The following is a 26,244-nucleotide window of genomic DNA, read 5'->3' as shown; positions in this document are numbered from 1 at the left end:
TGTCTCTGCTCCGTGACTCGGGGAGCATACGTCAGTCCGACTGCCCACAAGTCCGACGGCTCATTTCTCCGACTACCCATTCTACAGTGTTGAGGTTAGGTTTAGGGTAAGGTTAAGGGTTAGGGCTACTTAAGTCGGAGAAGTGGGAGGTCGGACTGATGACGCAAAAATAAAGAAATGTATGGTCGGAGTCGGAGAAATGGGTGGTCGGAGAAATGGGTAGTCGGACAGACGTCATGCGCCCCCGTGACTCTGGCTGTTTTCGAAACCGCATACTACCGTACTGCCTACTACATACTGCGTTATATGTACTGTATACTGCATACTCAATGTGGGATTCAGTATGCTACTTGAGCAGACCGACGCCGTTATCATCGCAGTATGCAGTATACGAGTTTCCCAGAATGCATTTCACGGCAACCGGTAGCAGTAGCTGTAAACAGGCTAAAAGCTGTTTTATTTCTCGCTCTAGCGCTGTAATTATGTAACTTGATTAAGTTTTAATATTTTTTCATGCGAGAAAGTAACTGTTAAGACCCCAAATATACGGCCAGTTGATCCAAATGACGGCTGTTTAAAAGTTTGCTCCGATGTTTTTCGGAGAAGTGAAGCTCCGCAGCGACCGGGACATCACAGAGGCAGCAGCCCGGCTCCTGACGTGCTCGGCCGGCCAGCACTACGACGTCATTCCGGAGGAGAAAACGGTCGCTAATTAACTTACCCGTAGGTTTTTAAAGGTTTACCACCGGCTGGTTAAATTATTTTAAGGAGGTAAATGTCGGTCTCATTGATGAAATCTCAATTGTGGCAGTAGCATTAGTTTGTTTGAATGTAAAGTGAAGCTTCTTGTGTGTAAGCAGCGCTGCCTCGGGGCTCTGGAGCCTAACATTACGTACAGAAATCACCACATTTACAAAAAATAAATATTTTACAATGAACCGATCAGTCTGCATTAAGTTTTATTTTATTAAACTATAGTTACGGTACACGGCTACACTACCGTCTTTGGTTACGCTCTGGTTACGTTAGGACGTCAGGGGAGCATTGCATTGTGGGATACAGTACGCAATGTAGACTGGTCAGATGCATACTGGAGATATTTTCCGAATCAGTACGACATCCGGGAACTTTTCACATACTGCAGATTTTGCTTTTGTTCGCATACTGCATACTACATACTACATTTTGGCCAAATTAGTACGTACTAGTAGTATAGTATGCGGTTTCGAATACAGCCACACTGAGGGCTGTGGGACCGGGGCTCGCGGCAGCACCCGCTAAACATTGAAAACAGCGGTGATACGTGCTTCCACGTCGAGTTCAACAAACCAGAAACGTCTGGAACAACACTGGAAAAAGTCGCTTTTCAAAAAAAAAAAGAGAGAGCGAGAGAGAGAGAGAGAGAGAGAGACCGCCGTGCCATGTAAAAACAACAACAAAAACAAAAAAGTGTCACGTGTCATGACTTCCTGTATCTGGCCCTTCAAAATAAAAGCCCTATAGCCTTTCACAGTTCAGTCATTGATTTTGACTTAATTTTGACAAGACAGTACTCCAAATGTTGTTGTTTTTTCCTGCAACCAATTGACCAATGAAAATTTGGCAGCCCTAATTTATAAATTATATATGTAGATATATTACTTAAATTAATAAAATTGTAAAACTTTATTAAAAAAATAATAATCGGCCGATTAATCGGTTATCGGATTTTTTCCCCCCTAATAATCGGCATCGGCATCGGCCCCAAAAAATCCATATCGGTCGGGCCCTACTAATTAGCTTAGCTCAAACGCTGGAAGTGTATAGACCTATACACTTCCAGCGTTTGAGCTAAGCTAATTAGTAGGGCCTACACTACACTACCTGTAGTGTTAGCCTGCTTCCTACCTGAGCTGAAATCAGCAGTCAGAAGCTGATTTTATTTTAGCTCTAAACTCTGTAAATATATCACTTTATCAATATTTCAAAAATTTTAGGCGAGAAAATAGCCATTTAGATCAGCAGTGTGTTTGTCTAAATACCAGTTGTTTACAATTTTGTTGGGACAAATTTGGCGCTACTCAAGCTAGCCGTTGTGACCAACGCACTTCCGGTTTCTTTCACAAAATAAAACACCCGTTGTCCTTTAACATACAGAAAACCATGACGATAGAAATAGGAAGCCAACCTACCCTCGATGTAGCTAGCTTGAACCAAAATAAACCGTCTTTGCTTGAACCCTCCGTTTTGACCGATCTCGTCAGAGTTTTGTCAGCTCTGAGACCAAGATCGGCCCGCCGGTTTCCGTTTAGAGTTGCTGAAGAGTTTCTCTGATGACTTTATTAGGTGGAGGCAAGCTAACACTACCTATACACTTCCAGCGTTTAAGCTAAGCTAATTAGCGACTTTAAGTGGAGGCAGGCTAACACTACCTATACAGTGGATACTAGTTTCATTTGGACGGTTTCACGCGAGATTCATAGGTAGTGTTAGCCTGCCTCCTACCTAAAGTCGCTAATTAGCTTAGCTCAAACGCTGGAAGTGTATAGGTAGTGTTAGCTTGCCTCCACCTAAAGTCGCTAATTAGCTTAGCTCAAACGCTGGAAGTGTACAGTGGGTACTAGTTTCATTTGGACGTTTCCCTCACGTAACGCGTGATTCACCCGTTGCGTGAAATTGTAGGTCACACTGTAGCCACTAGGTGGAAGCATCGTACTGAGATGCAGCTCAAAAGATTTTGGGATAATTCCACGTTTGACCACAACGTAGCTGCAATGGAGAGTGGCGCTGTTCATAGGCCATAGGCTACTTCATTTGCAGCTGTGGTCGAGAGAGCTAGAGAGTGGATTGAGAGAGGGACCGCTACGCCGGTCACAGATCAATGTTTTTTTTTTTTATTGTTTCACAGTGGTTACAGTAGCCTACGTTCAACAGGATCAGTGGTTCTCAGCCTTTTGGGGGTCCCCTGAATAGCCTGGCTGGGTGGCTGCTCCAAGTTTGAGTAGTTTGAGTTCTGCAAGTTCTGGTGAATGTAACAATCCACTCATAGCCCACGACCGCTACGTCCGTGTCAGCAGCCTGGACCCGATGCTGCTGGACTCACGAGCGGAGCAATAATGCACATCTGTCAGCAGCTGCTCTTGAAGGGACAGATTAGATGCTGATTTTGTTAACAGTGACTTTGTTGCATCCAAACATTTAGCATATCTGTCGGGTGCTGTCTCTTATCCGGTACAAAGTGGGAGATGACAGAACTACTTTAATCGAGGGAAAGCTACATTGTTGCGAGTTGACTCCGGCCGGCATGTGCACATGCACTAAGCCTGTGAATATTCTCGTTTGTCCCGGACTCCCGGTCATAGTTATCTCAAGGAAATTTAAACCGAATGCAACTGGACTTGGTTACAAGTTACAGTTGCATTCGATTTAAATTTCCTTGAGATAAGTGCACACTGTTTCTGCTGTCAATTCGGTCATAGTTCATTTGTAACGTGTTTTCTTCATTCTTCATTAGGCTAATGTTAACACTAGAACCACCCAGATGGTCTCACACAGACGTTTGTGTTTTTCTTACGTAAATTACTTTGTTTACATTAAAACTAGGTCTCTCAGTCCGTGACTTTTCAATAGCCGTGTTTCCACTGCAGGAACTTTGGGGTAATTTTACAGGGCCAGCCCCGTTGGTGCGTGTTTCCACTGCAGGAACCTCCCCCACAGGGCCATTTACAGGAACTTTTACGGGGGCCAACGGAGTACCTACTCCAGGGTAGGTACTCCGTTCGGCCCTGAAAAGCTCCTGGGTGGGGCTCGAGGTTAACCCGGCACTGATTGGCTAAAGCTAGAGCAGGCTCTGACGCTACCAGAAAGCACCAAAACAACCGGCCTTTTTAAAAAGGGGAGCAGAAGGGGAGCATTAGCCTAGCAGACACCGCTGTAAACAGCAGGAAGATGTACACAAATGGACCGACGGTGAGGTGCAGACATGATTGCAGTCTACAGCACCGAGGAGATTCAGAGGGGGTTTGAGTCATCGCGGCGAAATGAAAATATCAGCGCACCTCGACACACTGGGGATCCATCACGCCGCAAAACAACGCCGTGAAAAGTTAAAAAATAAAAAATAAAAAAACTCAAGCAGGATTACGATCATCCGCCATGTGCACAAACACACAAACCAGAAACGCGCCTACCGCCTCAGCTCCTTCCATCCTTCTTCGTTGTTGTTATGATTTTTGTGCATGTGCTTGTGACCTGCCTGGGTGACGTCATGGTTGAAACTGTCGCACGTACGGCGATTAAGCGGCGATCGAAACTCATGACGTCGCCGCGGGGTGACCGGGGTCCGACTCTGCAGTGGAAACACGGCCACTGAGAGGGCCGAGTGAGAGGACGGTTCCTGTAGAAGTTCCTACCCCCTCCCTTTACCAGGAACTCCTGCAGTGGAAACACGGCTCATGTGTGATGGTTTCTGAAGGTTACAACTTACACAAATGAAACATTCGATTTCTGGGCATTTATACCTCGGGCCGACAATAGCTTATTTTTTTCTTCAATTATTGTTTTCATCTACAGTTATATTTATCATAATGTGCCCAATTCGGGAGGGAGAGAGGGGGGAGAGAGTGCCGCGGTCACGTTACATAATGTAACAGTTTCCAGAAAAATACAAAACAGGATATTTATTCATGTTACCCTCTGTTTAGGTAGATAAAGGTCTCAGTCACATTTGAATAAAAATAATGCAATTAGGCTAAATATCATAGGATCTTTTTTTTTTAAAGATAGGCCTATTTTATTTTTAGTGCCATAATTCAGAGATGATTTTCACTTAACGAAATAAAACGAAACAATGAAGCCTACAGTTTTGTCCTCCGGCTTAAGAAAAGTGTGAGGAGAGGTAGCTAGCCTACTGTAAGAACCGGTTTTTCTAAGCTGACTGAACAGCTGTGTGAAGTTCTGTGGGGGGCAGGGCTGTAGCCTACTTGAGTGAAGTATCCACAAGCACACCTATTGATCAGAGATAAATGAAGGTGCTAATGTGTCGCTGATGTGTCTATTAAGCTGGCCCTACAGACCGCTGCATATAAACCACACTGTAGCGATTTTCACCTAGCCTCGCTTTCAATAAAACACACACTACCATTCTATAGCCTAATTGCAATCAGTGAAATATATGAAATCAATATAAAACAATTTAAATATGAGAGTTGCTGTTGCTCTAGTTTAATAGCGCTGCAGCTGCATTTGAAGCTGCTCATTGAAAAACTATACTGTATTATTATTAGGCCTATATTGCATTCCCCATTCGTGTTCACTGCTCCGTGCTGCTGTCTTATAGAGGCGATCTGCTGCTCACAGATGCCACCTGGCGGTTGTTTGGGCACATTGCAGCTTCTGGTGAAAACACAATTACTTTTTCAACACTACCTATACACTTCCAGTGTTTGAGCTAAGCTAATTAGCGACTTTAGGTGGAGGCAGGCTAACACTACTTATACACTTCCAGTGTTTGAGCTAAGCTAATTACGGCGATATGGCTCTATCTCCCTTGTTACTGCACGCACAGTGGAAAGGATGGTGTCTATCTGCTGGTCATGGACTCGGGAGTGAGGCAAGACATGGAGAAAAAAAATGTTGCCGTATCCCTTTAAAGCAGGACCCAGTTCAGGACCGATCCTGCTCAGCAGATCCAGACCAGGAACCAGCTGATCTCTCTGTCTTCTCTGTGTGCAGCTAAAGCTCGAGGGTCGTGGAGTCCAGACGAAGAGTCGCGGCTGCAGCAGGCGCTGAGGATCCACCTGGAGGACCGGGCCCAGCAGAGTCCAGCCGGTCCTGGTCTGAGCCCAGACCAGCTCTGGAACCGCCTGCCCTGGACCCAGATCAGCCAGCTGGTCCAGACCAGGTCCTGGATCCAGTGTCGCGACAAGTGGTGAGTGCTGTAGGTTTTCAGGAGAATATTGACGTGGTTTTACGGCGGGATAGGAGACTTCCTCCTTCAGATGTCTCTCATTCCGTGATGAGGACCGCTGCGCTGATGAGAAGCGGTACCGTTCCAATATTCTCCGGTCCGCGGTTTAATGGGGGGTGGGGGGGGGATAAGGAAGTACCGGGAAGGTGGAGTCACCTGAGTTCGGTGCTTTGTGACGTCAAGCTGCACAGCAATTCCGATTAGCTTGTTTTTTTATTTTATTTTTTTAAGTATATTTTTTAGACAGGAAAGGGGGAGGCAGAGAGAGGGGGAATGATATGCAGGAAAGGTCTGCCCGATGCGGGACTCGAACCGGGGACGTCTGCGTTGAGGACTCAGTGTTTCCTCCAGGATTTTTTTAAAGAGTGGCGGCGAGGGCGACCGGGGCGGGGGGGGGTCCAAATCCTCCGCGGCCAGCACGCGCCCTGCAGCGATCGCATCTTGGCAGTAGTCACACAAAGAAGCACGAGAGAATCCGGTCAATTTTCAAAATAAAACACCGCGATTGACAAATACGTCGGATGGTCTGATGGGGGGGGGGCGGCGGATAGCAATTAATTAGCGCGATTTAGCGCATATGTTTATTACCGTCATTACCTGTGTGTGTGTGTGTGTGTGTGTGTGTGTGTGTATTGTGAAGGTTTTTACAGAGGGAACTGTTGATATATCGTTCACAGCCTGATTTTATACATTTTATCCCTTTCTCTGTAAAAGGTTGAATAAACCAAACCACTTCTTATTACAGTTTTATGAAGTCTTGATTCAGCAAAATACAAATTCGTGAAATTATCGTTTACTTTTGTAAGTATATCTGTCGACTTTACTTAAGCAATATCACACTTGATGTTGTACTGAATATCAGCACATGTGACTCAGTCATAGGCACAAGGCTTTATTTCTCCTTAGAACACACTGTATTAGTGTGTGTGTGTGTGTGTGTGTGTGTGTGTGAGAGAGAGTCGCGGCCCCACAGAGTCGTTAATTAATGCTGGATGCGCTGGGTGATAGGTTTCGTTTTTACTGAGGAGGAACTATGAAGAACTCAGCTGTGATTGAAAAGAAAAGCACCTAAACCCAGTCGAGAGCTTTACATTGTTTTAACATTTAAAAAAAAAAAAAAATCATCATTCTGAAGTTGTGGCGGCTTTTATTTTGCCGTGGCGGTGCACCACGATCAATTACATGTAGCGGAAACCCTGGGACTGTAGCCTCTACATGGGGCGGCCGCTTTAACCACTGCGCCACGCACCGCCCCCCGATTCGCTTTCACTCCCAGACATGCTCCTGACAATATTTGGTATCGATTTCAAAGGAAATATCAGCAAATTTCTGGATAAACTGTTCTGAGATAATAGAGAGAAGAAGTCACAAAGATCATTCAGAGTTTTCAGTGACGTGACTCGCGCAGGAGGATAAAACATCTGTTCAACGACACGACTGGACAATGTACAGAGCAGCAGTAAGGGCTGTTCTCACTGGTTGTCAAAAGTTTTTGGGCGATTGTGAACCACATACAGCTTTCGCTGCTGTTTTTTTTCTCCCACCGCTGTATCAGTCAGTGAAAAAAAAGTCAGCTCGTATCTGAACATCTCTGTATTGCTGCTACTGCTGCCGCTGCCACCGCCGCCGCTGCTGTAGTAGCAGCAGCAGCAGCAATACAGAGATGTTGAAGCTGGTGAAACAGCGGTCTGATGCTGTCTATTGTCTGATGAGCATGATGCCCGTGCTATGTGTCCGTGACGCGTCTCGTTATGTGCGACGAAGTTGTAACGTTGTCAGGTGATGAAAAAGACACCTGATCACGTGTTTATTGAGTATAAAAACTGATTAAAAAAATTAATAAACGATGCTTAGCCTGACGGGGGGTCAAGGAAGACCTGGCGGGCCGCCAGGCTTATAATACACTGGGGGAAACCCTGACCAAGCTTTTGTAAAAAGAAAAACCAGAAAAAGACGAATACTCGACTCTGACGCTCAATTAGTGGTTTTGAGATTCGAATAGTCAGCTCTTCGGTGAAACCCCTAACAGGTGTTCAGGTGTTCATGTGTTCATCTGTGCTCTGTCTCTGTGTTTCAGGTTCGGCATCCTGGAGCGGAAGCTGTTTTCAGGCGGCAGAACAAAAAGCCGAAGAAGCAAAGGACTCCAAGTTAAAATCCTCCTCATCAACACGTAAGATGTTGAACACCTTCGCCTAACCTCACCTCACCTCACCTGAACTAACCTGAACTAACCTCAGTGTGTGTGTGTGTGTGTGTGTGTGTGTGTGTGTGTGTGTGTTTCAGGTTGTACAACATGTGTGTGGACGACGCTGCAGACATCGACTGGGACAAGGTTGCAGAGAGTGTTGGGTAAGGTCAAAGGTCAAAGGGAGCTGTCAGGTGGAAGTAAGTTTTTATCGTAATGTAACGCTGCGTTCCAGACAAGTCGGATCTTTCCCAGTCGGTACTCGGATCGTTCCCAGTTGAAAACTCAGAGTTCCGACTTTAAAGCGTTGGAGACGCACCATGCCAGAAAAACCCAAAACACGTTGGACCGGGACAAACTTCACATTCACAGTTCTTCATGTAGCTACTAGGGTCGGGAGAAAAAATCGATTCACATAATTATCGCAATATCTTTTTTGACGATTTTTAAATCGATTTTTTTTTTTCAAAAAATCGTTTTATTTTAATTTTTATTATTATGTTTTTTGAATTATTATTATTTTTGGGAATTTTTTATTTTTATTTTTTTTAATTTTTTAAATATTGTGCACTGTGCATTTGTTCGCCTTTTTTTTTTACATACAGAGAGTCCAGGTTTTGAAAAAGGTTCAAGTTGACTTTATAATGGAGTATGTTAATTTCTAGGCTCCTACAGTATTTGTGTTCGAGAGAATCGGCAATATCGTAGAATCGCAATTTAAATCGAATCGCCATCCAAAAAATCGTAGAAGAATCGAATCGGGTGAAAAGCATATCGTCCCAGCCCTAGTAGCTACGACATAAAAACATTAGAAAGGACACAAACTATTTAAAAATAACGTTTTGATGTATTTTGGCATTTAAATGCTTTTTTTTCCCCCATGTATTTTTATTGGGCATTTATAATACAAACATACAAACATAATAATTACAGAACACGTAAACAAAGACAACAGAAACAGAACATGACAGGTTGACAAAAAACCACCCCCCACCCCCTGGAGAAGACCCGCATGGAAAATATCACGAGAACCCTGCTAGCATAGAAGACCGAATATTAAGATGGGTTCGTATTAGCAAGGTACTGTATAAGAGGTGGCCAAGTTGCGTCAAATTGTTGGAGTCTGTCTTTCAGGACATATCTTATTCTTTCCAGATGGAGTGTATTAGTTAATTCCTCTAACCACATCTTAGATGTTGGTGTATTTTCACTCTTCCATAATAAAATAATATTTTTTTTCGCTATTATAAGACCATATGAAATAAAGCGTTGTTGTGCTTTGCTTAATTTTTTTTAAAGGTTTCAGACACCCCGAGAATGATAAGTAAGGGTTCTGGCTTTATCACAAACCTCATAACCTTGGACATTATATCAAAAACACCAGCCCAGAAAGAGTAAATTTTGGGGCATAGTACATAACTATGTAGATGGGTTGCAATGGAAGCTTTGCATTTATCACACATAGGTGATACTTCTGGATTATGTAATTTTTCCTTTGAGAAGTAGAGCCTGTGTATAATTTTAAATTGAATAAGACAGTGTCTTGCACTGTGTGAACGGGTGTTGATCTTCTCAAGGGCTCTGTCCCATAGATCATCTGTGATCGGTTCGCCAAATTCTTTCTCCCATTTGCTTCTATGCATATGGGCAGGGGGGGGAGTAACGTCAGGTTGTAGTCGGTTGATCCGGTGAACGATCAACTTTCCTTACTCTTTTAGTTTTCCTCTGGATGTAAACATGCTGTAAGAGACGATCACACAGACGCTGGAGCCGGAGGTTAGCAGAGGAGTCTCTGTTGTTAGCTGCGCTAGCCGCGGCAGCCGTACGGCTCCTTTTTAGCCGTAATTAATGAAAACAAACAATTTTTTCTACGTTTTAACACTGTAAAACTCGTTGTCACATGAAGGAGCAATACATCAGTGGTCTCCCCGGTGTCAACTCTTTCGCTTTCACCACGTGCTCTGTGGTGTGTGTATGTGTGTGACAGGATCGATCGTCCGACGGGGGGGGGGGGCGCGGCGAATATCGCTACTTTTTTTTTTTTTTACGGCGTTTGTTTAGGCGGCAGCTCTTTGTTGTTAAGGCGGCCGGAAAGCACTGCGGGAAACCCTGCCACGCCACTGGGAAGTTTAATATTTTTTTAATTAACAGAGCAGAACAGGAAAAACAATGCAAGAAGAATCACAGAATCACAGCTCCTAAAACAGTAGAAACGACAAGAGAGGGCAGAATCCATTGGGCTACATGTAATAAATGTCACCACCGACATGGGTAGCCCTAAGCAGGCCATGTGGAAATCCTTTGGGGTCGAATAAAACATAGGTGACACATCCAGCAACACCAGACAGGCATTTCTTCTCCATGGCTGTTGTCCCACATCTGGTGAAACAGTTAACACATAAGAGACATGTTACATCCTTGTCATCATCACTCCTGAGCTATTGGTCCTTACTCGTCAGTTCTCCTGATGTACAGCATCAATGTCTATGATTATTGATTAACTATATATTGCTCTGGCCCATACATTCTTCATTTATAAAAAAAATATATACTGTATATATTTCTAGTTATAGCTGACATAGTCAAAAAGGTGATCACTCTAGTTGCTGTTTATTTACGGGAGTCATAGTGGCTGCTGTGCTGGGGTGCATTACATTCAACAGTGTTCCTCTCCATTAAAATACTTGAAGGCAAAATATGAGCAACAATTGTTGAGATAATGCAGTCCAACACACAATGATCTCAACAAATAACATAAAGTACAATGAACACCTTTCTGATGTCAACAAAAACTGAACATGTATAAAATTTATGAAAGCAGATTTTATGGCACAGCTGGTATACTGCACTGCATGATGTTGCACAGGTGTATCAAATAATATGACCAATAGTTTATATAATGTTTAGTATGATTACTTGAGAACATGCCATGGCTAGATGTGTATTTTAATCAGTCAGTGGTTTAACAAATAAATTAGCAAATCAGAACATTTTCCCATGTTTGAGACAGCAGTCCAGAACGTCCTCATATCATAAACTTCACCCATCTTTCCGCAGCCTCAATGATATTAATTTTATGTTTAACTGCAATCACACTCCCTATACATTAACCTCGCTACTAGTCTGACAATTGACAGCGTTGGATTAAGTTATATTTAGAGAACAGAATTACATTTAGCAGCCTGTTGCATGTGTTGCTATCGTTAGCCAGAGTGCTAGCCTAAACTTTTATCTGTTAATATTCTCTAAATATTCAAATCTAGACGGGGATAATCCGCCAACATACTTAATTACTCATGTCGATTTAATTCAGATGCACTACTGATATGAAAATGCCATTTTTTAAACATTTTACCTTGAACAAGTGCTGCTCCGACCAGCTGCTCCATTGGAATACATTGAGCGGCGGTTAGCTTATGCTAACTTCCGGGAACTTTTGAGGGGCTCCATGCGCCGCCATTGCTGTGAAAAAACTGAACCATTGCAGTGAACCGAGCTGGCGCCACTCTCTCTCTATAGGCACTCTAGTCGGGGCCTGCTTCTTGTTGGTCGTTTTTTCTATTTTATCCTTTTTTTGACATACTGTAGTTTCTTTACATTGGTCTTTACAATGCACTTTTGTGTATCTTCTTGCGTCGTTCCGAGGATCTTAAGAGCGGATTTACAAAAGTTTAGTGTTTTAATAAAGATAAAGTTATCAGAGCTCGTGCGAACACGTCTTACTCCATCGCTCAACCATTTAAATGCTTTTTAACGATGTTTCACCGTTGGCGGTGGCCTGGTTCTGCACTGGGGCAGAGTCGGAGCTCTGACTGGAGGCGGCGTTCAGTTGCACTGTTCAAGTCCCAAGTCGGAAAGATCAGAGTTCTGGCTCCTCGTCTGGAACGCAGCATAAGTGTAATTATGCAGTACTACCTGCAGTACTACCTGAGGTACTACCTGCAGTATTACCTGAGGTACTATCTGCAGTGCTACCTGTAGTACTACCTGAGGTACTATATGCAGTAATACCTGTAGTACTACCTGTGGTACTATCTGCAGTGCTACCTGCAGTATTACCTGAGGTACTATATGCAGTACTACCTGAGCTACTATCTGCAGTACTACCTGTAGTACTACCTGAGGTACTATATGCAGTATTACCTGAGGTACTATCTGCAGTACTACCTGTGGTACTATATGCAGTACTACCTGTAGTACTACCCGAGGTACTATCTGCAGTGCTACCTGCAGTATTACCTGAGGTACTACCTGAGGTACTATCTGCAGTACTACCTGTAGTACTACCTGAGGTACTATATGCAGTATTACCTGAGGTACTACCTGCAGTACTACCTGAGGTACTATCTGCAGTACTACCTGCAGTATTACCTGAGGTACTACCTGCAATACTACCTGAGGTACTATCTGCAGTACTACCTGCAGTATTACCTGAGGTACTACCTGCAATACTACCTGAGGTACTACCTGCAGCATTACCTTAGGTATGACCTGCAGTACTACCTGCAGTATTACCTGAGGTACTATCTGCACTGCTACCTGCAGTACTACCTGAGGTACTATCTGCAGTACTACCTGTAGTACTACCTGAGGTACTATCTGCAGTACTACCTGCAGTATTACCTGAGGTACTATCTGCAGTACTACCTGCAGTACTAACCCCAGTACTGTGTGTATTTCAGGAGAGTGACTCCTGTGTATGTACAGCGGAGTTTCTCCAGACTGAAGGTTTCCAGAGTTCCCAACTGGGCCAGGCTATCACACAGAGGTTAGTATTACACCAGTACACACCTGAACACACCTGTACACACCTGTACACACCTGTACTACACCTGTACACACCTGTACTACACCTGTACACACCTGTACTACACCTGAACCAAGTATGAACTGGTTCTTAAAGTCCCAGTGTGTAACTTATTTGGCTTTTTATTATCAAAAATCAAATGTCTTTCATAAATACCGTAAATTCCGGACTATTAAGCGCACCTGAATATAAGCCGCACCAGCTAAATTTTAAAATAAAATAGATTTTGTACATATATAGGCCGCACCTGAATATAAGCCGCAAGTTTTTCGTGTTGTAACATGAGATATTTACACAGAAAGACAGTAGGCTATACGGAAGAATATGTGGAACTATACAAGTCCGCTCGCTTTTCCGCTGTTTTGGTTACGCTCCTAGCCATGTGCATTTGTTGACAACGAAGCCGTCGAAAAATCAATAAATGGAGCGGTGGATAACGTTACATAACATAAGATGTTACGCGTGTGTGTTTGTGTAGTACCGTCATGAACAAAAGATTATGGGTTACGGAGCGCGTTTGTGTTGCGGTGCAGCAGAGACGAGAGCTGGGACACGGGGTGAAGACAGAGAGCCTCCGTTCTCACTCGTAACAAGTCATGTAGCGAGTTAAACCATCACAATTACTCCGGAGGCACCAACACGGCATCAACACAGCACCAACAGACAGTAACATGACTGGTTAGAAAATAAAACACTGCACCAAAACGCAAAACTAGTGTCTTCTTCGGCGCATAATCTTTCCCCACATGTCTGTCTCACTTGCGCTTCCTGCTAGAGCGCCCCCTGGAGGCCGTTAGCCTGTAAAAATCTATAAATTAGCCGCATCGTTGTACAGGCCGCAGGGTTCAAAGCATGAGAAAAAAGTAGCGGCTTATAGTCCGGAAATTACGGTATGTACATTTTCACCTTAATTAAAAAGCTCTGGAGTAATTGTGATTGTTAACTACATGACTTGTAACTTGTTATGAGCAGTGGCGCCGCCAGGATTCAATTTCAATGTACGCACAGAAATGGCAAACACAACAAATGGGTGGGGGGGGGGTGTTTGTTCTGATGTTTAAGTTGTGTGATTTCTGACTGACTGTGAATGTGTACGGGCAGGTAGGGTATGGTTGGATGAGAAACTGAGGGGCCGGGGTGAAGACAGAGTCCTGTGTGTGTGTGTGTGTGTGTGTGTGTGTGTGTGTAGATGAGTGAGTGAGGAGGAGCAGAGGAAGAAGTGAGAGCTGTCAGATAAGTTTGTGTTATGTTGTTGTAGTTACGTCCGGTCGGACGCTACAATATCAATAAAAACGTGTGCTTAACATAGACGTCGGACGCGAAATAGCCGCGGACCGGAGCAGTTTCCTTTCGGTGTCGTTAACCGATTGTGCCAGATGCGCCAGAGCATGCGCCTCTGTGCCAGTCTCGCGCTCTGCAGCGATTTGTGTTGATTCATCTTAACAGAGCGCGTGAGAGATTAACACACACATTCACACAGGCTACACATACCCGCAGACACACAGCTGAGGCGCTTGCCGACCGGCACGGAGAAATGCGCATCTGGTCTGGTCAGTGGGTGCTCGAGCACCGGAGCACCCACGGAATCAGCTGCCGTTGCAGACAAGTGAGTTTGGAGCTAACGAGAGGAGAGAGTCTTCACGTAGCACCTTCATTATCGCTGCTCTGCTGCGTGTTTGTGATTGTGGGTTTGGATCTCTTTTTTTTCAAATGCCTGGAAAAGGCTCATCTGTCTTTTTGACATTTCTATACTGGACCGGGGGGAATCATCACATAGCGGTAGTGTACATAGGCACCAGAAATCAAAAAGTGACAGATGACATGACGTAAAGGACAATCACTGGCTTTTACGGTAGGCTTCAGTGATTGGTTTAACAATCAATGAACTGAGCACGTTTAGCCTGTTACAAACAACATCACACCCCCTCAAAATAAACAAAATTGCTTTTTTTTTCCCACCTATGAAACAAATTGTACACACAGTGCGTACAGGATTCCGGCTGGTTGCGCCACTGATTATGAGTGAGAACGGATCTCTCTGCCTTCCACCTGGTCTGAAAACCTTGCAACATTGGTGTAGTTACCTGGCCGCCGCCCCGATGTCCCAGCTGTCCTCTCTGCAGCACCGCCACACAAACGCGCTCCGTAATCTGCATTCTTTTGTTTATGACTACACAAATATACACGTCTAACATCGTATATATCCACAGCTCCATCTATTGATTTTTTGACGGCTTTGCTGTAAACAAATGCACACGGCAGAGGTGTAGCAAAGTAACGGGCAATTTCCACTGGGTGCGATTCATTTCAATTCTGTGTCAGTTTCATGCATCATGTGTTATGATTAGGTAGGCCTACTAGGTCTGGTCTAAAAGTTGTTTGTCTAGAGATTATAACACTTTGGCTTGGACTTTCAACACTTTGGAGCGAATGATTGTGACAGTGGCATTAGGCTAGATAACAATTAAACATTACAGTCTTGTTCAGTGACACTAAACTAAGTGTGGCAGTGGATGGTATTTCAATGACATCACATATTTATTTCAGTGACGTCACAGATTTGGTATTTCGATGGGGTCCACCCAGTAAATAAATCCCCACTACACCACTGGAACTGAGGCGGCCATGTTGCATCGCCATTTTTTAGGTTGAGTGGCAGCGTGACCGTAGTAGGTAACCACAGAAACTCAGCAGAGCTGTCGGCTCGGCCTGTTAAAACTGTCACCACTGTGTAGTGTGAGGAAGGACGGAGGCACTGGTGTTGCATTCAGGTGCAGTCAGGCAGACGGCCGTCAGCAAACCAACCAGATGTCATTTTACTCCACCAGAGAAAGACGGTAAAACAATACCACATCACCATGACAACATATTGTCACGCCTGTATTGTTTTGCCTCGTGCTGGCGGACCTCTTGTTTACATAGACGCTTGTTTATCCTGTTACATGCAGCGTCTGTTGTCTGTCTGACGTCTGCCCCATTTCACCTGAATGCAACATCAAGAATACGTTCAGATATGCAACCGCACCGCTGGATGGTTAGCCTGACAAGCCAGACTACATCATTAACATGTCTAGTCTGGCAACGACCGGTAGACCTCGGCTCAATCCAGGGGGCGGGATGAAGGCTGTCTTTCAAACTGCCTCTCCACCAATAGGGTAGTGCTACGACCAATCAGAGCAAAGAGCAGGATGACGTCGGTAGATTAAACTTTTCCCATATCCCGTCAGCAAAACACCAAATACATCCTTCTTAGAAATGAATGACTTCAGTGCAGTTTCTTGCTCAACTCAAAGAAAATGACAAGTTTAATTCTTTCAAATTTGATGCCAACGCCAATTCAAACGATTCCTTTGCCAAAGCTATCTTGTCATGTTTTTCACTGTCGCAAGTATGTCGTCATGGCGTTAAAGGGACAACGAGGAGTTTTGGAAAAGCGAAGCATTTTCGCACTACATTTATGAGCCTCTGCGCACCGTGGAATTCTTTGCCCGGCGCAAGACAGACTCATGTTTTCATTCATCAAGAATTAAAGTCAGAGGTTGGAAGACGATCAGATACCGTCGTAGTTCCGACCATAAACGGCGATTCGGCGGCGTTATTCTCATGACTCGCCACGAAACCGAAAGTAAGGAAACGCTGGTCGGCTCGCCCAGCATTTCCACCACCACTAATAATAACAAAATAACGATAGAGACAAAACGATATATTTATCGAAAATGGGCCCATTAACAAGTGTGGGTAACATAGATTCATCCACATTAATATGAGACTTTTTTATTGTCGCAGAATTTTTCGTCCTGCCGATGGAGAAACTCCTCGTTGTCCCTTTAAGCCCGCCCAACGACTCTCTAAACAGATAGAGCGCTTGATTGGTGAACACAAACGGTGTTCGAGACTCAAAAAGTTCCTATGGCTCGTTTCTAGACCTACCTACGGAGCAAATATATTTGCTGCCGCTAGGGTGCAGCTAGATTTCTAGGCTACTAGATGGGGGGAATTCCTACGTACTATACCTTTAACACATAAATGATTCTGTCCTCAGAGATCGTTGACTACCTGCAGCAGAAGGAGGTTCCTGTCCTGAAGGAGAGACTGGAGAAGTTCATGCAGAAGGAGCAGGATGAGCAGGAGGAACAGGAGGAGCAGGAGCAGCAGCAGCAGCAGCAGCAGCAGCAGCAGTTCCTGCTCTCCGACATCTTCAGCTCTCAGGATGAAGACGACCAGGACTTCATCGAGGTCGATAACAGTCAGCTGACCGCTGGCCAATCAGGAAGCAACCTGAATTCATAAAGTTTCCTCATAAACAAACTAAGGGTGAATTCCAATTCTCCCCTTAGCCCTAGCCCTTGGCCCTAACCCTTTGTTTTGCGCGTTCACGTGAAGTGGTAGGGGTGTCCCAATTCTGGTTCAGACGAGGGTTAGGGTGAGAGCATGACACAGGGAGAAGTGAATAAGTTATAAGACAAATAGATATAAGAATAAATGAAACAAGTAATAAAATACATAAATAATGAGCTAAACCTCAGTAAAATGGAGTAAAAGGTGCAATGCAACTTATTTAAAAGACAAACAGCAGCAGGAACAAATCTGTTTCTGTAGCGTGTGGTGTTTGACTCTTGTCTACCTGTCACTGTATCCAGCAGTAAACACAACTCAGAAACAACATCTGGTTTATTTTAGAGTTGTGATGTCACTTCACTTCTCAAACTAACATTATTTATTTCTGTTTTTGTTTTTTAGACTGGCAACCGAACTCTGACGAAGCCGACGGTCAAACCGAGAGAGAGAGGAGGGGGACAGAGGTGAGACACACAGCTTTATGGCTCTGTAGAGAAAACTATAATGCCACAGTGTCAATACTAAGTTTATGTCCTAAACATGTTTAAAACATATTTTTAAGTTCAATTTGAGGCAGATTTTAGGCAAAATTGTGTTGAGACTAGTAGATAAACTTCTTCTCGCTTGAAATATTTACGTTTCGGTCACAGACCTTTCTCAAGGCATCAAAAATTGTGGCAAAACTTTTTAGAAATAAATGAAACTTGATCAGTTCCTACTTCAGAACATGTTTTTTTTTTAGTTTTGTTTGTAATTTAGTTTATTTATACTAGTATTATACTGAGTATTAGGGCCACATTGAGAAAACATTTTTTCACAGACTCTGTGAATAAAGTCATTGTTTTACGAGAGTGGCAAGTGGCAATTTTATGAGAAAAAAGCAGCGATTTCCTCCATGTCCGCCTGGTTCTTTCTGCAGAATAGATGCATTTTCTTGCATATTTCTTTTCAAAGTCCTGATACTGATGTACAATGTGGTGCTGATGAGCCAAAAGATGAAGTATCTCCTTGTTTGTGAGGGAACTGCCCATTGGTCCGACCTCCCATTGGTTCGACCTCCCGTTACTCCGACAAAATCAACCACAAGTCGGACCAATAGGAGGTCGAACCAATGGGTGGTCCCGTTAGTTCGAACTGTCATCGCTACTTTGTGACAAGCTCTTCCATTGATAGGAGCATGCAGCTTTCTCTCTCTCTCTCTCTCTACGCACATCACACACATACACGCGCGGCCCAGAATATCACCATATTCAGTCAGAGAGCCAGATCATGTCAGATCGCGCACAACCATCAAAAATGCTGATCAAGATGTGTAAACTGATAATCAAAGCCCCCCCTCTCAGAGTACAGAGTAAAAGAAATACACTTTTTTTTCTCTCCCCCCCTCCGCTCGAGCACGGCTGAACCTGGCCGGCTTGAGCTCACTTCACGGGCGCGAGCCTGCTGCAGCCGCTGCTGCTGCTGGCAGCAGACTGAGAGAGAGAGAGAAAAAAAAGTAAATTTGGCTTTGGTTAGGTTCAGGCAATGAAGAAAGGAGTTGGTTAAGTTTAGTAAAAACACCAGGTAGAGGCTAGACAGGCTGGAAGCATAATGAGCGTTATATGTTATTAATATGAAGTGCTTGTTTTGCAGTTAATTATGCACATGATCCGTTTGATCCCAGAAAGGAAAAAAGGATCAATGCGCAGCCTCTGTTTCCTTTCTGATTGCGTCCGTCTGTCTGTTCGGAGTGGGAGAGAGAGACAGAGAACCCAATCCACCCGTCTGTAATGTAAGTTTGATTTGATATGAGTGTCAAGGTTTAATTACGGACACTAATGAGCGCGCAGCAGTGCGTAAAAGTCGTGCGTAATGACAGCTCCTCGTTGGTGAAACACAATAAACTGCACCTCTTCTTCCACGTGTGTCTTATTGACAGGTGGAGCCTATATGAATAATGATATAAATGCATAGTGAACGGTAAGAATGGAGAGTTGGACTAATAACTAGTCCAGTTCGATCTAATGAGGACCTCCCATTAGTTCGAACTCTCACTACTCCGATTGTCGGACCAATGGGAGTTCGAACCAATGGGAGGTCGAACTAATGGGAGGTCGGACTAATGGGAGGTCGGACCAGTGCCATGGACCCGTTTGTGAAAGATATACTGAAGTACAACTTCACAAAATGCTCCACGGCCTCATTTTAACAACTCTCCTCCTCTAACAGATTAAAATATTATGACTTGATCGTAATATTATGACTTTTTTCTTGTAAAACTATGACTTTATTTATTGATAGATTAAAATTCACAGATTTGAGTCCTAATAAAAGTGTGTGGTGTTTGTGTTTTTATAGGAGGGGGAATCAGAGAGTCGCTCTTCATCACCAGACAGGAGGGGGAGGCGAAGGAGGCGGAGGAGGAGGAGGAGTTGCCGGAGCAACGACCCAGGTGAGTGTCTCCTCGGAGACGTCGTCACCTCACTGCTTTTCAGAAACAAAGCTGTGATCTTCTGACTTTAACACAACTCCATTCAACGTGATCTCCTCAGGCCCCTCCCAGGAAGAGGAGGAGGGAGAGTACGGGGGGGAGAGCAGGAAGAGGAGGAGGTCCGACAGCTACTCCCTCACCTTCCACGACAGCCTGTCCTGGTGTGTGATTGGTGGACTGGGAAGTGGGTGTGACCGACGGAGCAGCCAATCGTCAGACTCCCACTGCACAGTGAGTCTCTCTTTACATCCTGAGAAAACACAACCTTCTTGCTTTTTAAAACTTTATAATTGACTGTAATATCAGACTGGTTTTTAAATGTCTTCATAACTGTGTATCATCCCTGTTTTCTGCACTGATAAAAAGACGCTGTAGCTCAAGCCAAGTAAACACACGAGCCTCCCACAATGGCGACTGCATTGTTCCCAAGTGGACAACATTATTTGGTCAGTCTGCCTTCTCAATAAAAGGGGTTAACCTATGGAACACTCTACCCACTCACCTGAAACTGGAGACTGACACAAACTTGTTTAATAGAGGATTAAAAGCATGGCTAAAAGCAAAACAACAATGCTCACATGTATAACTATGGACTTTTTCATTGTTACTATTTTTACTGTTAGGATCATGATTTCTGTTTACTCAATCTCCTCTTGTTGATCTTGTGCTCTGTATTTTTTAGTATACTACTGTCATGATGTAGTGTCATGCACTTGGTTTTATCTTATACTGTTGATAATATGTTCTGTGCCTTTGAATTGCCGCCTATGGACTGGTGTTGAAAATTAGCACATGTGCTAAACACACCCAAGCAAAGCATCTGTTCTGTCCACTGGAACAGTCTCAATGTATTTGTGATGTCCATATCAAATAAATAATAATACATTGGATTTTTATAGTGCTTTTCAAGGACCCAAAGCCGCTTACAAAAGACAAGAGGAGGGTAATGACAGACAATGGGGGAGGGACAGAAGACAACACAAGCAGACAATTATGATTTCATTTCATTTCATTTATTTAGATCTCCATTAGCTTTGGCAAAGGCCATCACTATTCTTCCTGGAGTCTACTTTCACAGTTGAACTGTCCATTGCAGTCAATAAATACAAAAATAACAACATCCATAACCACAACAACTCACAACGATCTACAGGACAAAACAAGACAAAACAACAAAACATAAACAATACAAACAACATATACATATTACTGGACCTTATTCATTTCCACAGTGTAGCTATTAACCATAATTGTGAAATAATCAGATGTTCAAAACATTCGTTCCTCATAATTACATTAACTTACAGAAAAAGTAACCAATACACAAGCAGGCTGAAGATATTTCAAGTAAATCAGACAAACACTAATTAATTAATTTAAATGATGCGAAGGGAGAATAGGGGAGATGAGTAGGGATTGGGAACAGAGGATGGAGGTGAGGTCAGGTGGTTATGGATAGGGGAGGTTGTAGGCTTGAGAGAAGAGGTAGGTTTTCAGACGGGATTTGAATATGAGGAATGTGGGAGAAGTGCAACAGATTGAGGGAGGGAGTTCCAGAGTCGGGGTGCTGTGCGGGAGAAGGCTCTGTCACCGAAGCTTTTTAATGGGGATGGTGGTGCGGTCAGGGTGAGAGTGGAGGAGGATCGGAGGGCTCGGGGGGGCGGTGGGGGATGAGGAGGTCAGACAGGTAGGGTGGGGGGGCAGGTGGTGGAGGGCTTTGAAGGTGAGGAGGAGTATTTTGAAGTGGATGCGCTGTTTGATGGGGAGCCAGTGGAGAGAGTGGAGGACGGGAGTGATGTGTTCACGGGACCGGGTGTGGGTGAGGAGGCGGGCAGCAGAGTTCTGGACCATTTGAAGTCTATGGAGGGAATGGGAAGTGATGCCGGTGAGGAGGGAGTTGCAGTGGTCGAGGCGGGAGGAGATGAAGGCGTGGATGAGGGATTCGGCAGCAGGGGGAGAGAGGCAGTGTCTGATTTTGGCGATGCGGCGGAGGTGGAAGTAGGAGGTCTTGACAACGGAGCTGACGTGGGGATGGAAGGAGAGGGTGGGGTCCAGGATAACGCCAAGGTTGCGTGCCTGGGGGGAGGGAGTGATGGTCGAGGTGTCGATGGTGAGTGAGATGGGTCCGGTTTTGCTGAGGGTGGATTTGGTGCCTATGATTTGGTGCCTATGAGGAGGAAATAAACATAACATAACATTTGCATTTAGTTTTTCAGTTTGTTTTTTTATTTCAGTTTATTTTTAGTGAGTTCAATGAGTGATGACGCGGTTTTAGTTTAGTTTTTATTTTTGAGGAATTTACTAGTTTTTATTTAGTTTTTATTTTGTCTTAGTTTTTCATGTTTTAGGAGAAACAGACCTCTGAAGATGAACTTCCAAATTCGCATCCCATAATGTTCCCATCAGTCCTCATCAGGTTCCATTCACTCTTATCTACCTGTGGGTCGTACTCCCAAGTCGTCCCATATTGAGCTGTGGCGTTTTCTAGAAAATTAAGACTAAGCTGATGTTTTCTGCAAATCGGTTCAGTTTTAGTTAGTTTTGCATTGTTCATTGTAGTTTTTATTTAGTTCTTGGAAGGTTACATGCTGTCATTCCAACATGCCACCATATATTCCGACATGCCATCGTCCCACCATTCCGACAAGGCTTTCAATATAAAGAAATGTGCGTTACTCAGCAGGTGACTCCCTTCTACTGACTCTACCTCACCTCTCACCTCTACCTGCTCTTTTTACTAAACTCAACCAAGCCCTTTCTTCATTGCCTAAGCCCAACCAGTGCAAAATCTTTTGGGGAAAAAAATACACTATTAAAGGAATTGTCGGAAAGGCAGGATGTTTAAAAAAAAAGAAGAAGAAAATACCGTCATTCCGACCATAGGAGGCAAGAATTGTCAGAATGACGGGACATTTGATAGAAAATGAAGTGTTGCCATTTAGACAGTTAGAGCCCTACGTCGGACTGGTGGGATGTCAGAATGGCGGTTGCCCCCCTTCTTGGAAAAGTTTGTGGAAAAATTGTCATTTTAAAATTATTTTCTTGTCTGTAACAACATCTATTGCACGTCTGCCACTTACTAATGTCCAGATCCATCCCCACCATCCTCAGAGCATTGAGCTCCAACTCTTTCTGGCTTAAAGCTCTAAAGACAGTGGAGATGTTTACCATTAAAACCTCACTACACTCAATAAGGTTCTTCACATGACAGCAGATTAACTGGGTAGCCATTGTTACACCAAATAACCAGCAACGCTGCAGTTGGTCTTCAGTGGTATGTAATATTTAGTAAGCAATCTGGTGTGCTTGACATTGTGACTGTTGAGGTTAGTAAACCACTGTAGGGATTTATTTAAGTTTCATTAGCGCTTTATGTTTGCACCTTGTAGGTGCCTCGCTACATAGCTGTGTCCTACATGCATACTGTGTTACATAATGGACTATTTTATCTAACCTGGCTACACTAATTTTTCGTGTCATCTTCCAATATAGTCTGTTGTATACATATAAAGAATGTGGTTCTTTTTACCAGGTACTCTGATTACAAATGCCTACATATCAGAGGACTCAATGTGTCATTTGAAATTTTAGTGTCAGGATAGTACATTTTCCAGTCAATTTCAAACAATATAACAGTAATAATGAATGAATGAAAGATTTTTTTCTTCTCGTGTCATGCCACCACTGTGGCCCATCCTATAAGGGATTACAAGACGCATTTCATGACAAATACAAGAAAAAAAAGACTAGACAGTCCTTCCTGTTAGTGTTACCTGCCACACAGGTGTGACATAAATAAACAATGTAAGATTACTTTCCGTATTCATATATATCGCTCTTTTTAAAAAAAAAAAATGTTGGGGTTTTTTCGCCTTTATTTGACAGCACATAGTGAGATAGACAGAAAAGGGGGAGGCAGAGAGAGGGGGAATGACATGCAGGAAAGGTCTGCCCGGCGCAGGACTCGAACCGGGGACGCCTGCGTTGCGGACTGTAGCCTCTACATGGGGCAGCCGCTTTAACCACTGCGCCACACACCGCCCCTATATATCACTCTTTGTCTCATTGCCCAAGCCTTTGTAATATTTGCTATCTAATGTAATGCTGTCTATCTATCTGTCTTACAGTGGGACAAAGTGGAAAAACTCCTGGGAACCAAAAGACAACATTCAAAATTAAAGCTACAAGCGGCTGTGATCGGCCCTCGCTCACCCGTGGAACCGCGGCGGCCTGAGGCTGTTGTTCATCCCCATAGTTTGCGTTTGTGGGAAGATTGGTGGCTGTGTTGAGGTTGCCACTATATTTTTAAAAATCTTCATTCAGTTTGTCGTATGTTCCTGTTGTAGGGAGAGGTTTAGGTAAGGTTAGGTTATAGGACTGAAGGGAACTTTGAAGAGGATCCAGGGAGAGAAGAGTTTTTACTTTGTTTACTACTCAATTCTTGTGTTGCTTTGTTTGCCAAACAAGGAAATTTGGCGGGGTATGTGGAAAATAACATCAGATCTTTTCATACCTTTTCCCCAGTTGTCCTACGTTTTTATGTTCATGAATGTGGTGTCTCACCTCTTCATTGATTTTCATATTGTCAAATTATATTAGTAGACCTATTTTCCCTGTCCTATTGATGTATGTGAATCCATTTAATAAATGTTATTTTTTCTCCTTCCACGGCTCTGTATTTTCGACTGCAGATGGTGTGCAAACTAACTGTGACGTAAAACCTGTATGTGTTTTGAATGGGATGTCTTGGGAAGAAAGCTAACATAGCTGGATTGTACTCACTTGTAAATTAGTTTGTTCATAGAGCAAGAATAAAACAAACAAACTTGTCCAGCAAGTTTGAACATGATTGAGGATAATGATTGTGGGCTACAAGACTTTGCTGCTCCCACGTGGAGCGCATGTTCTGGAACATTAGCGTTTTGTTGAGATGCTTTTTTTCATTGAAACACACACATAATTATCTGAAATGACCTATTGGACATTTTTAGGGAGGAATTTGTGTTGATGCCAGTGAAGAAGAAGTGCCAGAGTCCTGGATGTCTTATGCTGAAGAAGTTTATTTACTTGATCAAGGGGAACAGAAGAGTTGTCAACACAACATAAGTGTGTGAGGCCACCTTAATTCTAAGGGTCAAACAGTAAAGCTCAGGGCCCGTATTCCTAAAGATTCTAAGAATCCACTCAGAGAGCTCCTAACTTAACCTAAAAATTCCTAGCAAGGAGTCTTAGCTTAGGAGTGATTCCACAACACTCTCAGAGAACTCTGAGCAAGGAGTGGACAGAAACTCCTATCTTAGTGAGGAGGTGTGGTTGACCCCCGTTGCTAGGTATGAGTCATCATTTCAAACGCTGTGATTGGTTGATCCTAAAAGTTAGATAAAGAGCACCCGCCCCATGTGTTGAGGCTATAGTCCTCACTGCAGGTGGCCCCGGTTCGAATCCCTTGTGGAGCAGTCCTATCCTTCATGTCTTTCTGCCTCCCATTTCCTGTCTCTCTCTCAACTGTTCTGTCAATTAAAGGCCAAAATGCCCAAAAAATATACTTTAAAAAAAAGCTAGATAAAAAATATACTTTTGGTGATAATGGGCAAAGGATGGACCCTCAAATCGATAAATTTAACCATAGAATCCAATCTTATGAAGACTGTGTAATTGTAAAAATTATTTCACATAAAAGAAAATATCTGTTAAATGAATAGTAAGCTATACTTTAAAATTATCCTACAAAATGTGTGAAAACTTGCACAGTATTCACATAGTGAAACTTAGATTTATTTGCTTATATTAATTACCATGCTGGTAATTTTTGCACTTTCAACTTTCCAACTCAATTTGGTATTAACGAGGGTAAAATGGCTCAGCTTTCATCAGTGTCTGTGATTGCTGACCGGCCTATAAGCAGTGTTGGTTGGCTTTGAAATCTACCACAAACCAGTGAACAGCAATGGAGAAGAAAAGAACAAGGAAACCCAACTGGACAGAGGAACAGGAACAATCTGTAGCGTTTCATTAATTCACTGTCATCCAGTGTTTGGAGAATATCTCTCCTGCCTCTTCTGTCCACCATTTTGTCCTCTGCTTAGGGAACTCCTAAGCCACTTAAAAGTCCTCTTCCCTGCTCTTAACAGATCCCACCTTAGGAGCTCTCTTAAGAGCTAGGATTCTTTAGGAATAGCTTTTATCTTTACTAGGATCTACTCTTAACTTTTAGGAGAAATTCTAAGAAAACATCATGATTCTAAGAATTTTCTTAGAATTTGGCCACTAGGAGCAACTCTTTGCACTAAGAATCTTTAGGAATACGGCCCCAGATTCTTATACTAGAAAGGTGGACCGAGACAGCAAAGGGGAGATGTGTTAACATCCAATTGGCTATAGTGCATAGACATGAAGATAAGGATTCACACAAACTAGTGTTGCCCAGTGACGGTGAGCATTATCAGACATAATAAAAATGGGGTCTGATTTAGGCCTACTCAAAATCCACTGACAAA

General features: G+C 43.5%; 2 protein-coding genes across 2 annotated transcripts in view; one reads left to right on the top strand and one right to left on the bottom strand.

The window, feature by feature from the left end:
* LOC146970067 (transcription termination factor 1-like) overlaps positions 1 to 20,450 on the top strand; it is a 41,431-nt gene extending 20,981 nt beyond the window's left edge. The window contains exons 6-14 of the mRNA XM_085804584.1: positions 5,713 to 5,908; positions 8,025 to 8,117; positions 8,231 to 8,296; positions 12,815 to 12,900; positions 16,982 to 17,212; positions 17,680 to 17,741; positions 19,615 to 19,708; positions 19,809 to 19,978; positions 20,430 to 20,450. Of these exons, the coding sequence (XP_085660710.1) occupies positions 5,713 to 5,908; positions 8,025 to 8,117; positions 8,231 to 8,296; positions 12,815 to 12,900; positions 16,982 to 17,212; positions 17,680 to 17,741; positions 19,615 to 19,708; positions 19,809 to 19,978; positions 20,430 to 20,450 (1,019 nt within the window). The remainder of the gene's footprint in view (positions 1 to 5,712; positions 5,909 to 8,024; positions 8,118 to 8,230; positions 8,297 to 12,814; positions 12,901 to 16,981; positions 17,213 to 17,679; positions 17,742 to 19,614; positions 19,709 to 19,808; positions 19,979 to 20,429) is intronic.
* Positions 20,451 to 21,240: 790 nt separating this feature from the next.
* On the bottom strand, positions 21,241 to 24,000 carry LOC146970066 (uncharacterized). The gene is made up of 3 exons (XM_085804583.1): positions 23,960 to 24,000; positions 21,522 to 21,914; positions 21,241 to 21,424 (listed from the first exon to the last, which is right to left on the bottom strand). The coding sequence occupies exons 1-3, from the start codon at positions 23,998 to 24,000 to the stop codon at positions 21,241 to 21,243; spliced, it is 618 nt and encodes a 205-aa protein (XP_085660709.1).
* Between the last annotated feature and the right edge of the window lie 2,244 nt (positions 24,001 to 26,244).

The sequence above is a fragment of the Trachurus japonicus genome, chromosome 17 (assembly GCF_045865225.1).
Source record: "Trachurus japonicus isolate A0001 chromosome 17, Traja_1.0".
Lineage (NCBI taxonomy): Eukaryota > Metazoa > Chordata > Actinopteri > Carangiformes > Carangidae > Trachurus > Trachurus japonicus.
Note: the sequence above shows the minus strand (reverse complement) of the source record. Positions and strands in the feature narration are given on the sequence as shown.